Raw genomic sequence first — 13,772 nt, forward strand, 5'->3', positions numbered from 1 at the left:
GTCGTCTGTATTCTGTTGAAACCTCTTCTATCCCTTTCCATTATATATAAAGCACCCTTAATGTAGTCTCTAATTTCCTAGCACTTTCAGTCACTTTCAGTTATTAGAATAGCTTCATTTTCACAAAACTTAGCTGCACATTCTTTAAGCCTACAATCTCAAAATTCTTTCTCCCCAGTTGCTTCACTGAGAGTTGAAGAGAAGGGCAGTCTTCTTTCTCACATCTTTCCTCTATCCCATTTCCCAATAGTATCTTCTAATAGATACTGTGCCCTCTCTGTTCAACACCACTACTGATCTGTTTTATAAACTCAGCAAGGTTTAGGGCCAACTGATTCCAACTGAGGGATTTAATAGTGAGTAACTACTCTAAGAGTTGGTGGCTCCTTTCTAGGGGATGTTATACCTTTCTATTGTTCCCAAACTACATGCATCACACAGAATTTCTCTGATACACGTACCTCTTTAGTCCTCAATGTGGTGGTTTCTGGCAAGCGTGCAACCTCCAATCCCATTAACACTTTATACTCAAATACAGACGTGGCCTTGAGGCCTAAACCTCAAGGGGTCAGTTCTTATCCCCTTCATGCAGCTGTCACCCTCATATCTTCCCAGTGCTGTACTCCAGGGTTTCCAAACTTTTACTGTGAAAGGCCAGATAGTAAATATTTTAGGTCTTACAGAACATGTGGTGTTTGTCACAACTACTTAACTCTATCATTTAGCTCCAAAGAAGCCAGACAGTACACCATACAATGAGCCTGGCTGTGATCCAATAAAGCTTTATTCATGGACACTGAAATTCGAATTTCATACAATTTTTACATGTCATGAAATAGTACTTTTCTCCTAATTTTTTAAAGCATTTAAAATTGTAAAATCATCCTCAGCTTGCTCAAATTTGTATAAAAACAGGTGGCAGGCAGATTTTGCTTGCTGATGGTGTTTGCCAATCTGCTCTACCTCTACCCCAACTCCATAGCTTTATGGTCAGGGAAGCAAGGCCATGTCTAAATCAACATCCAACCTTGCAAGGAAATACCTGTCTCCCCTTTTTGCAGTTAACGCCAAACCTTGAAGCAATTCTCTTAGGGAACCCTTACCCCCACCAATGTCAGTGAAGGGAATTGGTTCAGTGCCTTCTCCGATCTCCTATGGGAGAGATGGAGAAGATGGCCTTTCTCTAATAACAGCACACCCTTCCCTCCTATCACAACAATGTCCCAGGACCTCCCTTATGTATCACAATAGTAAAGGCCACCAACACAGCTCACTTCTTCTCAACTTTCCAAACCAGACTCTTTCTGATTGGGCCCTGGAGAATTTAGTAACTGTTGTACAGTTCAGTAAACTTCAGGATAACTAAATCTCAGTTAGTACCTCACATCACTGTTACATAATTTAAAAATCAGAAACATTGAATCTTTTACTTTTTCTTTTAAAAAAAGTTTGGTTTTTTTCCCAAATACGAACCTCAATTAAATTTCCAGATAGCTTATGAGCCATTGACGTATTTAAATAAAGTAAAATAAAAGCTCACTGTCCTGATTTCTTCTTTGATTGTATCTAAGAGTCACAGAAACCAGGAGATGACCTAGGAGCGCTTCACCACCTGGATGATCAAGGTCACTCTCAGATGACTGCCCCAGCCTTTACTACTGCAGCCATAAGCAAGGCAGCTGCTAGTGTCACAGCTGTCCCAGAATATCATCAGGATCTCTTGATAATCTAAAAGACTTTCTTATAGGCAAAACAATGAACAGAAGATAGAGTTACACCAGTGATCACATTGCTCATCAAAACTACATCTTCACAAGCTTCAGCAGGCAAGAGTTAGCATCAGTCAGGATGAGTCTGTCCTAAGGTTTCTATTGACACTTAAAAGATCTCAGGATAGATTCAAGTCTAGAGAACCTTCGATATTTTGAAATTGGATATGATTCCATCTTACTTTAAGAATTGTAGATACAAGTCTCCCCTTCTATTTCTTTTCTCTGAAGCTGATAGCTACTGGTTGATACCTCGTGAAATCAAACCTTTGCAGGAGAGATTCTGAGGGCTTCCCCACCCTCCTACAAGAAAATATAACTTATGGTGGTCTCTGAGATTCCATTAGACATTAAAAAACTGATCTACTGTCATTATTAAAAGTGTGTTTATGCATGTTTGGTTGGAAACAGACCATTTTGCACCCTACATTCATGTTACAAAGTAATAAAAACTGAAGACCTTCTCCAGAAGGCACATCCAAGTTATGACAAGCAATTTCGTGTTCTTGTTTTATCTATTTTACTGTGTGTCTGAATTAATGTTATCCATCTTTAAGGTATGAAAAATGTAAGGCTGGAGTCATATTTATCATATTTAGTATTACCCCACTCATAGATAGATGTAATATTTGATTGATGTTACTAGATGTGAATGACTATTTTGGAAGATCCAGTTACATATTACATGGTAGCAAATACAATTAAATGGATTTTTTTGGTGGTGTTTTCGGTAAAATGTGAGGTAAAATATTTTTGCTTATTTGCATTTTCCAAATGCCAAACAGTGATCCTATATCAAGTGTTTTTGTTTTTACACAATAATTTTTTAAGTCTTATGAAAAATAGAACATTTTACAGAAGAAGAAGCTAGCTCAGAGTAAAAGGACAGTAGCAGAATGAGTAGGCTCTGGTTTCTCCAATTCCCAGGTTAGTACTTTTTGGCTTCTATCATACCTTCTAGAACAAGAATTGCCCAGACAAATTGGTTATGACTCCGAAGAACTTAATGAGGACATTTAATGAGTGCAATAAAAATAAGGAACTAATTACCTAACGTAAACACACTGGGAGTAATTTCAATTTAGTTTGGAACCTTGGGTCCATCTTTAATACTTGACTGGTACTTCTTTCTTGTATTCCAAGCATATAATGTATGCACTTACGGCTAAAAGTAAGGAGTCTGCTTAAGGGTTGGCTCTTCAGTCCAGACATCACTCTCTAGTAATTTATCTCCAGCCCTGCTCTTTTCCCAGGTTTGCTGTTTGTTTGTGATTGAGAACATGCCTCCGTTTGTTTGATTGAGAAACGAGTTTCTTCCTTCCTTACAATTATTTCACTGAGAAACCAAATTACACATTCATGGCATAAACTAAATAAAGAATCTAGTTTTTAAATGTTTTACTACATTGACTTTAGTATCTTTCGTACATGAATATAATCAAGTTAGCAATTTGGTTTGGTCATATAAAAAGTGGAACATTTCTGAATCTTCACAGATGTAGCGTGCAGACTAGAATTAGTTATGCTTTTTTCTCTTTACAGGACAGTCACCACAAGCACTGTTGCACGTCGTAAGTGCTTACAGTGATGCTCTACAGACTCTAAACCACAGAGGGGAGATGAAAAACAAACTTCAGAGGAAATTCCAAGGTAACTACAGTTTGAAGTTACACAGAAAACTGCAGTTGTAGGACGGTATTATATGAAAACTCAAACTGGCTTCAAAACCAAACTATTGATGTCTACAATTAAATACACATTTTCTTAACTTACAAACCAATTACACACATTTAAGAAACAGTTACCTCTACATTGATCTCCAACCCAGTCAGTTATTTGTAGTCTTATCAGAAAACTTTCTGTTTTGTAATTGCTCTATTTCCTATTCTGTTATTTAAACTTTTATAACTCACTCAAATATGAGAGTGACATTTGTTTGTATAGTCACAGTTTAACAGAAAAGTAGTTAACTAGAATTTCTGATTTAGGAATAAAAAAGGTGTTAAATGGTTTTGCTTTTTTAAAAAAGTACAATTGTATAGATATAAATGATGGTTTTGTAACAAGCATGAATTTAATACTCATATAAAGATACCAGTGTTTTAAGACAAAAGCCAACAAACTTGACTTTTTAAAAACTGAGCCATTTTAGTTCATTAAAGTAGATTTCACAGCTGCTATGATGTGTCCAGCACTGATTCCAGACATATCCATCAATTCACTAGGTTTCCCACTTCGAAGTACTCCTGACACTGCCAGCCGATGAACAAGGATGTCAGACTCCCTGGAGACAGTAGCGCATACAGCTTCTCCGATGCCACCTTCTCTACGGTGATCCTCCACTGTGATAACCCGGTCACCTGTGGCTTTTGCACTGGAAATGATTGTGGCAGTATCCAGGGGTTTAATGGTAAATGGGTCGATGACACAGATAGAAAAACCTTGTTGAGAAAGGTCATCAGCGGCTGCTAAAGCCTCATGTAGAGTAACTCGAGCTGCAATAACTCTGACCTTGTCATTGACACTGTGGTGGACCACCTTAGCCTGTCCAATCTCCAAATTTTCTTGCGGGGTACAAATAACTGCAGTTTTTGGTTGGCTGGTTCGAATGAAGCATATTCCCCTGGTATTGGCGGCCAGATAAACAGCATGCTCTGTTGAGATAGCATCACTTGGATAGAAAAGAGTGCAATTGGGAATGCTTCAGAACATAGCTAGATCCTCCAGGGCCATCTGGGAAGGTCCATCTTCACCAATGGACATCCCACAGTGGGAACCAATAAGATTGATATTGGTTTGAGCGATGGCTCCCATACGGATCTGATCAAACACTCGGGTCAAAAAGGCAGCGAAGGTACTAGCAAAACAATGGTTCGATCACGTGTGGCACAGCCCAGTGCCACACTTACCATGTTCTGCTCAGCAATAAAGCACTCTACGAAACGCTCAGGGTGTTCTTTCTTGAATATCTCAGAAAAGGTGGAGTTCTTTGTGTCACCATCCAGAACAATAACTTCCTCATTTGCATGACCCAGCTTGGCCAGAGCCAAACCACATGCTTTTCGAGTAGCTGTCATGTCACCAACCTTGTAAGCAGGTGGAGAGGTCATTTTTATATTTGTGATGCTGATTTGAGGTGAATCTTCAACAGGGGGTCGTGGTATGAGATTCCTGTCAGTATGTATTAATTTGATAATGGCATGTGCTCTTCCCTCTGGCATTGGCTTTCCATGCCAATTTTGTGCATCCTCCATGTTAGGAATACCCCGACCCCTGAAGGTCTTGGCGACTATAGCAGTAGGCTTGTTCCTCACTTGAGAGGTTTGCAGGAACACTTGGCACAAGGCTTCCACATCGTGGCCATCCACTGAGTAAGTATTCCACCCAAAGCTTCACAGCGATTCTGATAGATGTCTATGCAGTGCTCAAGGGGTGTGGTGCCACTTTGTCCCAAGCGGTTCACGTCGAAGACTGCCACGAGATTGTCCAAACTGTAGTGGGAAGCAAAGGCCAAAGCCTCCCAGACAGAGCCTTCTGAAGATTCACCATCTCCCATCAGGCAGAACACCCGGCAGCTGGCCTTGTCGGAGTACTTACCAGTGTAAGCCATTCCACAGGCAGCACCTAATCCTTGCCCAAGGGACCCTGTTGCCACGTCAACAAACGGTAGTCGAGGGGTGGGATGTCCCTCCAAGTCGCAGTGACTTTTCCTCAAGCTCAGCAGATCGGCTTCCCTGATGCTGCCCACCTCTGCCCAAGCAGCACAGAGCACTGCAGCAGCATGGCCCTTGGAGAAGGATGAACCGGTCGCTGTCGCGTTGTGTTGTGGGTCTCTCTGTCTATGCCTCGTCGTGTGAAAGAAGAGGACAGACATGATCTCCGCTGCACTGCAGCACGGCGTGCAGTGGCCGGAGCTGGAGGCACACGTGGCCCTGGTGGAATGGATCCGCAGGCGGTTGGCCGTGTCCCGCAGCACCCGCACCGCAGTTCTGCCTCGTGACCACGCGCAGGCACGAGCTCAGGGAGCAGCCCGAGGCGTGCAGAGGGCTGGGCCGCCGCTTGGCCCGGGGCGGGCACCTCCTTGCACCGCCCCTGCATCTGCGCCCAGCCGGATGGACTTTTAATACTGACTCGATCCCTTGCATGTTCAAAAATAAATGCATTCCTTTATATCTTTCTCATGTTATACATTCAAAAGGGAACATTCTTATATTCATGTCTGGGTACTTTAAAACGTTCATGGAAAGATTCACATTTCCTTTTAATGCTATTTTTCTACGAACTTTTTGATGTACCCTCAGATCACAGGCAGCTGTTTGTGAAGTTGTGCTTTTTTTTATGCATGAACACTGTATCAAAGACATCTTCACAAGTTTGTATAAGAACATTACTAGAAAGCATCCAAAGTCACTTTCAACCTGACTAGTATGTCAACAGTATCTCAGAGCAACTAAAAATTCGGAATCTCAGGCTTACACGTAGAAATATGACTAATGTGACCAAACGTTGCAGGGAGAACAAATCTAAAACCACTCAATGGCAGAATATCTAGAACTGAAATTTTCCCTGCGTATGCTAAGGTACTATTACTGTGTTAAAATTAGGGATCCACTGGGCTGAGGTAGCATCACCTCCCTGGGTTCCTACCTAAGCAGACGGAAACCCAGCTCAGGGTAAAAGGTAAACTTTTACTTAAACCAGTCGGAAACCACCAACTAACCTCTAACTTGGAATTTTCCACTGGAATGGCCCAAATAAGGCTACTGCTTTGCTTTGCTTCCAAATTGATCCTATATAAACCTTCTCCTCGGATTCCTTGAGGGGGAGCTGCTGCATTCATGAATTACTGAATGTCCAAATAAACTCTTTAATACTTTAATGTGCTTCAGTTTATCTTTTAACAACTGCTACTACAAATAATTTTTAAAACAAAATTAATTTACTTACTTTAGCTATAGAACTAAATGCATTGAACTCCTCTAGGAGGCAGATTATAGCTTGTCACCCAAAAAACAAAAACACAATGACAGTGTATCCTACTCTCCCGTGCTATGATGTTAAACATCTTAGTTATTGAGCAGTAATTGTGAATCTTGACTTTACATTAAAATAGTGACATTAAAAAAATGACTGGGTTTCATCCCAGACAAATTGAATTTTAATTTCTAGAACTAAAGTCTGGGAAGCTATATTTTAAAAATGCACCCGTTGACTCTAGTGTATAATCAAGGTTAAGAACAGATAATCTGATGATAGACTTAGACCAGGGGTTAACTTAACATTGGTTGTGCTTTAGAATCATCTGGGGAGTTTTTAAAAAAATCTCATGTCCAGGCTCTACTCCAAACCAATTAAATCAGAATTTCTGGGCAATAGATCAGTAATTTTAAAATCTCCCCAGATGATTTTAATGTTCAGTCAGACTTGGAAACAACTAACTCAAGGAGTCTTCCTACTCTTTATATTTATTGTCTCTTGAATTATATCTCAGAAAATATTTTAAATACTATGTGCTGTTTCAACTAGTTCTATCATTTTAATTTTTAAGAACACAATAGAACAAACTGTAATAGTATGACACTAACAATATTTTCAGACTTGCTGAAGGAATGTTGGACTTGGACAAGTTTGTAAGAGGTCGTCTTGTATTCATCTCTCCCCATGCCCTTTGTAAATTAATGTTTGATTATCTTTTTAGACAAATAAAGGCAGAGAAAATATGAGCAGACCAGGACTGGGAGGAAGAAAGATGAGAGTTAGAGAGAAAAAATCACAGCATCACAATAACAAACTGCTAGGAACTAACAAGAAAGCAGCTAATATAAACATAGGTAGCTCACTATTATTTTGACTAAAGAGAGCTTTAATAAATCCACACAACTTGTAAACATAATAATAAAAAAACGATCTATGAGGTAGTGTTCACATGGGAAAAAATGAGAGAAATAGGATCTACTTGACATTTCTTTCCAAGTTCCCAAATTCTTCCATTCATTTAAAGTATTGCACAACTATTTCCTAAACTATTAAATAAAAAATTTTTAACATTAGCAAAGGTCAATTTTGTTAAGAAAAGAATGTGGTGTTGGAGATATAATACACTAAATGGTGAGTGTGAATTTCCCTCTGTCATTCTGTGAGACTATGGATTTTTTTTATACTTTATAGAAAAGAATATTTTGTAAATTATAGCACAAAATATTTATAAAGTGTTCTGAGATCTTTTAAAAGGAAGTCTAGAAAGTTAAATATGTAAGTTATTAATAATTATTATCTTTAAGCATTTTAGTCTTTTAAAATTTATTTTAAAATATGCAATTGACAATGGCTGTATAAGTATAAAGTATGAACAATTTGATAATGCAAAATTACCCACTGTGGCTATGAACACAACTTATTCAAATAAATAAAATGAAGACATGATACAACCTTCTGTTCTCCCTATTAAGAAGAGGATATTACTGACAAAAGGCCAGACAAAAAATTTTAATCGAGCATGCCAAAAATTTAGTTGTCTTGGAGAAAAAGTCCACTATTAATTTTGGAGATTATTTTGGAAGCCAGTTTTATGCAAATAGAAAAAAAAATTTACTTATTAATCTTGGTTTAATCACATCAAATTGGTAAATTCAAGTGCCTATTGTGCTAATGAGTTACCATGAACACATGGATGTTGGATTTAATATAAGACAGTTGGAGGAGCCTGTGGTACAGAGGAGAACACAAGCTCAACTAAAGGCACTCAAAATTGAAAAACTGTTAACATTTTGTTGGACAAATAAAACATACCTTCAGGCTGCTAGTTTTGACCTCTGATTTAAAGTCAATCTAAAAATAACAATAATAATTTTTTGTTCTACCTTTGTTTAAATTTTTAACTATAATTTTTTTCCTCATAGTATGGAAAGATAATTATTGTAGTGTGTACTTTAAATGAAAATAAAACCTAGCAGGATCAATAATACAAGTAGCCATGGAGGGAATATAGAAACAGCCGGATTGTAAGTGTAATTTCTGCTGGGCTGCAGTGAAGACAGCACACAATTACTGATTAGTCAGGAGGTCTATACCCATTTGTGAAAACATACATTTCAGTGGGGCTGGCAGGTTGGCTCACTTGGTAGAACGTGTTGCTGATGACAGCAAGGTCAAGAGTGCAGATCATTGTACATTTCACTATGTGAGATGAGTAATATTTAGAGGTTGGGAACATTGAAGTTTTACTTACATCTATGTAAACTGTTAAGTTTTGTTAAAATGGAATTATATAAGAAACACATATGCTGAATTCATCTTTTTCTTCCTTTGTTTGAATTTGGTTGGGGAAAATACGTGCTCTACCTTCCTGGATTATTGCTTTGAAAATTATGGCATATGCTGTTGTTGCCTATCCTACTTTTGCTATAGTTTATAAGTCTTCACTTTGAGGTGGTGGGTGGAGGGGGAGAAGAGAAAGGCAGCAATGTACTTAGGAAACTAAGCCCACGTCCCAGTGTTAGGGGATAATCGCAACTGATCTAAGACCAGCATCATAGCACCATTTTTCTTTTCTAGTAAGAAGGATCAGTATGTGTTCCAGTCCTGGTCAATAACATATGAGCAGAAGACTGCTTTGGGTGGGAATAATTTATTTTTCTTTTTTCTTTTTTTTTAAAATTTTATTTTATTGATTATGCATATTCATGAAGTACAAAGCTGACCTTCACCACCTGCACCCAGGGTGTGATGGTCAGATCAATAGTATTGGGATGCCTATGACCACAGATTGTGATTATGCCCCGTGTCTCCCACCTAATTAATCCCAAACCTCCCCCTTCCGCTCATGCAACCCTATGTATACTTTCTCCTATTTGGAGTCCAACACACCACTGTGGTCTTTCTTTCCTTCCTTCTTTCTCTCTTAGTTCCCAATTATGAGTAAGGACATGCAGTATTTATCCCTCTGTGCTTTGCTTTTTTCACTCAGCATAAGTTTCTCCAGGTTCATCCACATTGTTGCAAATGGGAGAATTTCATTTTTTTTCTATGGCAAAGTCATATTCCGTGGTGTATATATACCACAGTTTCCTACACTTGATCTTAGCCAAAAGGCCAAGAAGCGATACCACAGTTTCCTTATCCAATCATCCATCAATGGACATTTAGGATGGCTCCATGTCTTGGCTATTGTAAACAGGGCTGCGGTGAACATGGGAGTGCAGGTATCCCTTCGACATGATGATTTCCATTCCTCTGGGTATATACCCAGAAGTGGGACTGCTGGTTTGTATGGAAGATCTATCTGTAGTTATTTGAGAAACCTCCATATTGTTTTCCATAGTGGTTGCACTAATTTACAGTCCCACCAACACTGTAGGAGCATTCCCTTCTCTCCACATCCTCGTCAGCATTTGTTATTCTCTGTTTTTTTTATTATAGCCAATCTAATGGGGGTGAGGTGCTATTTGCATTTCCCTGATTAGTGATGTTGAGCATTTTTTAAAGTGCCTGTTGGCCATTTGTATGTCTTCCTTCGAAAAATGTCTATTCAGCTCCTCTGTTTTTTAATTGGATTATTTGTTTTTTTTTACCATATAGTTGCTTGAATTCCTTGTATGTTCTGGATATTAATCCCTTGTTGGATGCATAGTTTGCAAATCTTTTCTCTCATTCTGTAGGTTGCCATTTTACTTTGTTGATTGTTTCTTTTGCTGTGCAGAAGCTTTCTAGTTTGATATAATCTCATTTATTTATTTTTTATTTTGCTGCTTGTGCTTTTGGGCACTTGTTCATAAAGTCGGTGCCCAATCCTAGTTCATGAAGTGTTTCCCCTATACTTGAGTGGGAATAATTTCTATGAAAGGTTTTCTTCCTGGCAAACAGGAGTTGGTACAAGGAGAATTGTGATGACTTCTTTTGATCCCTTGTACCACCACCATCATCATCACCACCAGATGATATGATGTTGGAGCCACAGCAGCCATCTTGTTACTTTAATGTAACAAGTCTAGGAATGAAAGTTAACATGCTTAGTATGGTGGAATGGAAGTATAGAGAGTTTGATCCTTAATAAATTTGCAGATTTACACCATCCTTGGGACAAGCTTCTTTTAGACTTCTTGTTAAGAAAACATTAAATGTCCCTGTGATTTATATCACTATAATATAGGGACAGAAAGCAAGTTTCTATTATCTGCAATTGAAAGCATACCTAACTGATAAAAAAGTGGATCACTTAAACAAGCTTGTTTAACTCTATTAATCAGGAAAAAGACAATGATAAAGATGTTTAGAGTAGAAGAGAAACGAACTATGGGAGTACAGCTTGCTCGGTACTTTATTCTTGATGCCTGGTCCCACCCATACTCCTACTGCTTTTCTTTTTCTTATTATTTTGTTGTTGTTGTTAAATTGATTATCTCTTGAAAAACTAATATTTTTAGACTTGGTATTGGACATAATGCATAGGAAAGACTCAAATACTCTATCATATTCATCTTGTGTCTGGCTAGTTGGTTGAGTATGATGCAAATGTGAAAAGAACTCGTGAAAATGTGGATTTATATTCTCATATAAACCAGTTATATATATTTTTAAGTTTATTTATTTACTAATATTATCTTTTTACATTCTAAGATGTTGTTGCAGAGCAGTTGAGGGGAGGAGGAGAGGGAAAAGGGGAAGAAAATACGGTGAGAGAAGGAGGAATGGGGGAGTGTGGTTGAGGCCTATGGCATCCTCCTCATTCCTGCAGGGGAGACCAGGGGGCTTTTAACAGTGGTTTGGTCATTGCTAGGCTGGATGCAGATTTGAGGGGTTAGCCCCCCACTACCCTGGCTCAGGAGCCCAGGGCACTTCCTTTGGTGGCTCGGTGGAAAACCAGTTACATTTGTGGAGAAAATTCCTCTCTCCCTGTACGAATTAAAATCTTGAAATATATCACTACAAACATCTCTTACTTTGAAAAATAAAAGATAATAAAAAAGCAACTATTAATTTAAAAAAATTCAAAGTACTAGACATGTTGTTGATTGTGAGTCAGTATGATCAACTTTAAGTATATGGGTAGGACATTTTTACTAAGTATTACTACTGCATTCATTACACATTGGATAAGTACTTGTACCGTGTCTCACCTAACCCTTTCCAACCCCCAGGTCAAATTCAGCCTTCAGCTGAGATTTTATTTTGGCTAAGAGACATCTATTGAGTTCCAAGTTACAAACAATAACATTATAACATTAATCCATTTGATCAACAAACCAATGAGTTTTAGTAAATTTTTCTATTTAACCACCACCACAATCAACATATTATTTTAATATTTCAATCACCCCACAACATTTCCTTATGATTTCTGTATTCAGTTGCTATCCATCTTAGGCCCCACTGATCTGTTTTCTGTGTCTAAGGCTCTGGTTTTTTGTTTGTTTTTTAGTCTTGCCCCTCCTGAACTTCAGTTTGGATAGTTTATTGCTATGTCTTCAAGTTCACTGATCTTTTCTTCTGCAGTGTCTAATCTTCCATGAAACCCATCCATTGAATTTTTCATTTTAAATGTTGTAATTTTCATCTCTAGGAGTTCCCTTTGGTTTTTCTTCATATCTTTTTCTATTCATAATATTATTTTTCTATTTCTTCTATCATATTTTTAAAAGCTTTTGAAAAGTCCTTGTCTGCTAAGTCTATTATTTCTGTCTCTCTCTGTTGTGTTTCTACTGACTGATTTTTCTTCTAATAATGAGTTACACTGTCCTGTTTTTTGAAATATCTGGCAATTTTAAAAAATTAAATACTTGACTTTCTTTTGGGATGCTGAATACTATTTTGTTGTATTCTTTTAAAGAGTTTTGGATGTTGTTCTGGCAGGCAGCTTGGTCCTTTTAAGAATTTTAAGTCTGTTAAGGCAAATCTAAAATATGCTTTACACTACAAAAGCATAACCTCTCCAGGGTCTCCACTGAGTGCCCCACATGTTCAACAAAGACCTTCTACTCAGGCTGTTCGGAATTCAAATGTGCCTCAGCTCTGGAAAACTTCGTTAGTGTTACTGCTCCCAAGTTGTTATTTGGCTGGCCTTGTAGGGGTTTACCATCTGCAAAGGTACCCATTTAAAAATTTGTGGAGATGTCTGTCCGGACAGTAGTTTCTTGTAAGTACCCTGCCTTCAAAATTCTAGCCGACTCAGCCCTCCTGAGCTCCAATCTCTCTTCTTATTTCAGCCAGACTGCCATGCTCTGTGTCAGATGCCCTCCCTTGTGGCACTGTCTAAAAGTGCCTCCAGGAAGAAAGCCAGAGAGATGATATGTTTTCCTCATTTGTTTTTCTTCTTTCAGGGATCACAGTTCATTGCTACCTGTTTTCCAATATATAAAAACTGTTGTCTTGAACAGTTTGTCTAGTTTTCTAGTTGTTTGTGTCTCATTCCAGTCACTCTATCAGAGCTTCAGAACAGTATTTAAAATGTTTTGAATGTTAGTACCTTATATAGGGCTATACTCTCCAGATAGCTATATAGCCCAACCTGAACCACTCCCTACTGTCTAATGCTTCACCAAGTCACATATTTTCATTACCTCTCTGACCCCAGAAGACTTTGGGGTTTGGGATTCCTAATTACACCAATTATTATTACCTTTTTGGTGTCATTTTAAAAAGATGTCCCCCAAAGTATGGTCTAATGAAATCTTAATTGTTAAGAACTATCATTCCATTGTTATGGTTAGTTAAATCTTCCAGACAGATTTAGTACTTCTCTATTAAACACAAAAACCTTTTGCATTTGAATGATTTTTAAATCAAACTTTCTAAAACGTATCAAACAACTACCTTTCTTCTTGTAAAGGCAGTTGGAGCATTAACCATCTTCCTGATGACTAATGATCATTATTATAAATAGAGGCTATTATGCTGTATTGAAATTCAGGCAAATAAATCAAAATAACTACTGAGAATGGTGTCTGAGGAGAGTTATTCCAGCATATTTATTCAGAATAAATGTTCAATTTTTATTACTGTACCATA

At 38.0% G+C, this 13,772-nt stretch overlaps 1 protein-coding gene across 1 annotated transcript; it reads right to left on the reverse strand.

Moving 5' to 3' along the window:
- Positions 1–3,917: 3,917 nt before the first annotated feature.
- TKTL2 (transketolase like 2) lies at positions 3,918–5,745 on the reverse strand. The gene is given in 5 exon segments (XM_063108689.1): positions 3,918–4,636; positions 4,639–5,160; positions 5,163–5,442; positions 5,558–5,587; positions 5,590–5,745. Coding segments are annotated over 5 exon segments (1,605 nt in total). The 5' UTR covers positions 5,644–5,745.
- Positions 5,746–13,772: the final 8,027 nt, after the last annotated feature.

The sequence above is a fragment of the Cynocephalus volans genome, chromosome 9 (assembly GCF_027409185.1).
Source record: "Cynocephalus volans isolate mCynVol1 chromosome 9, mCynVol1.pri, whole genome shotgun sequence".
In the NCBI taxonomy this organism is placed as follows: Eukaryota; Metazoa; Chordata; class Mammalia; order Dermoptera; family Cynocephalidae; genus Cynocephalus; species Cynocephalus volans.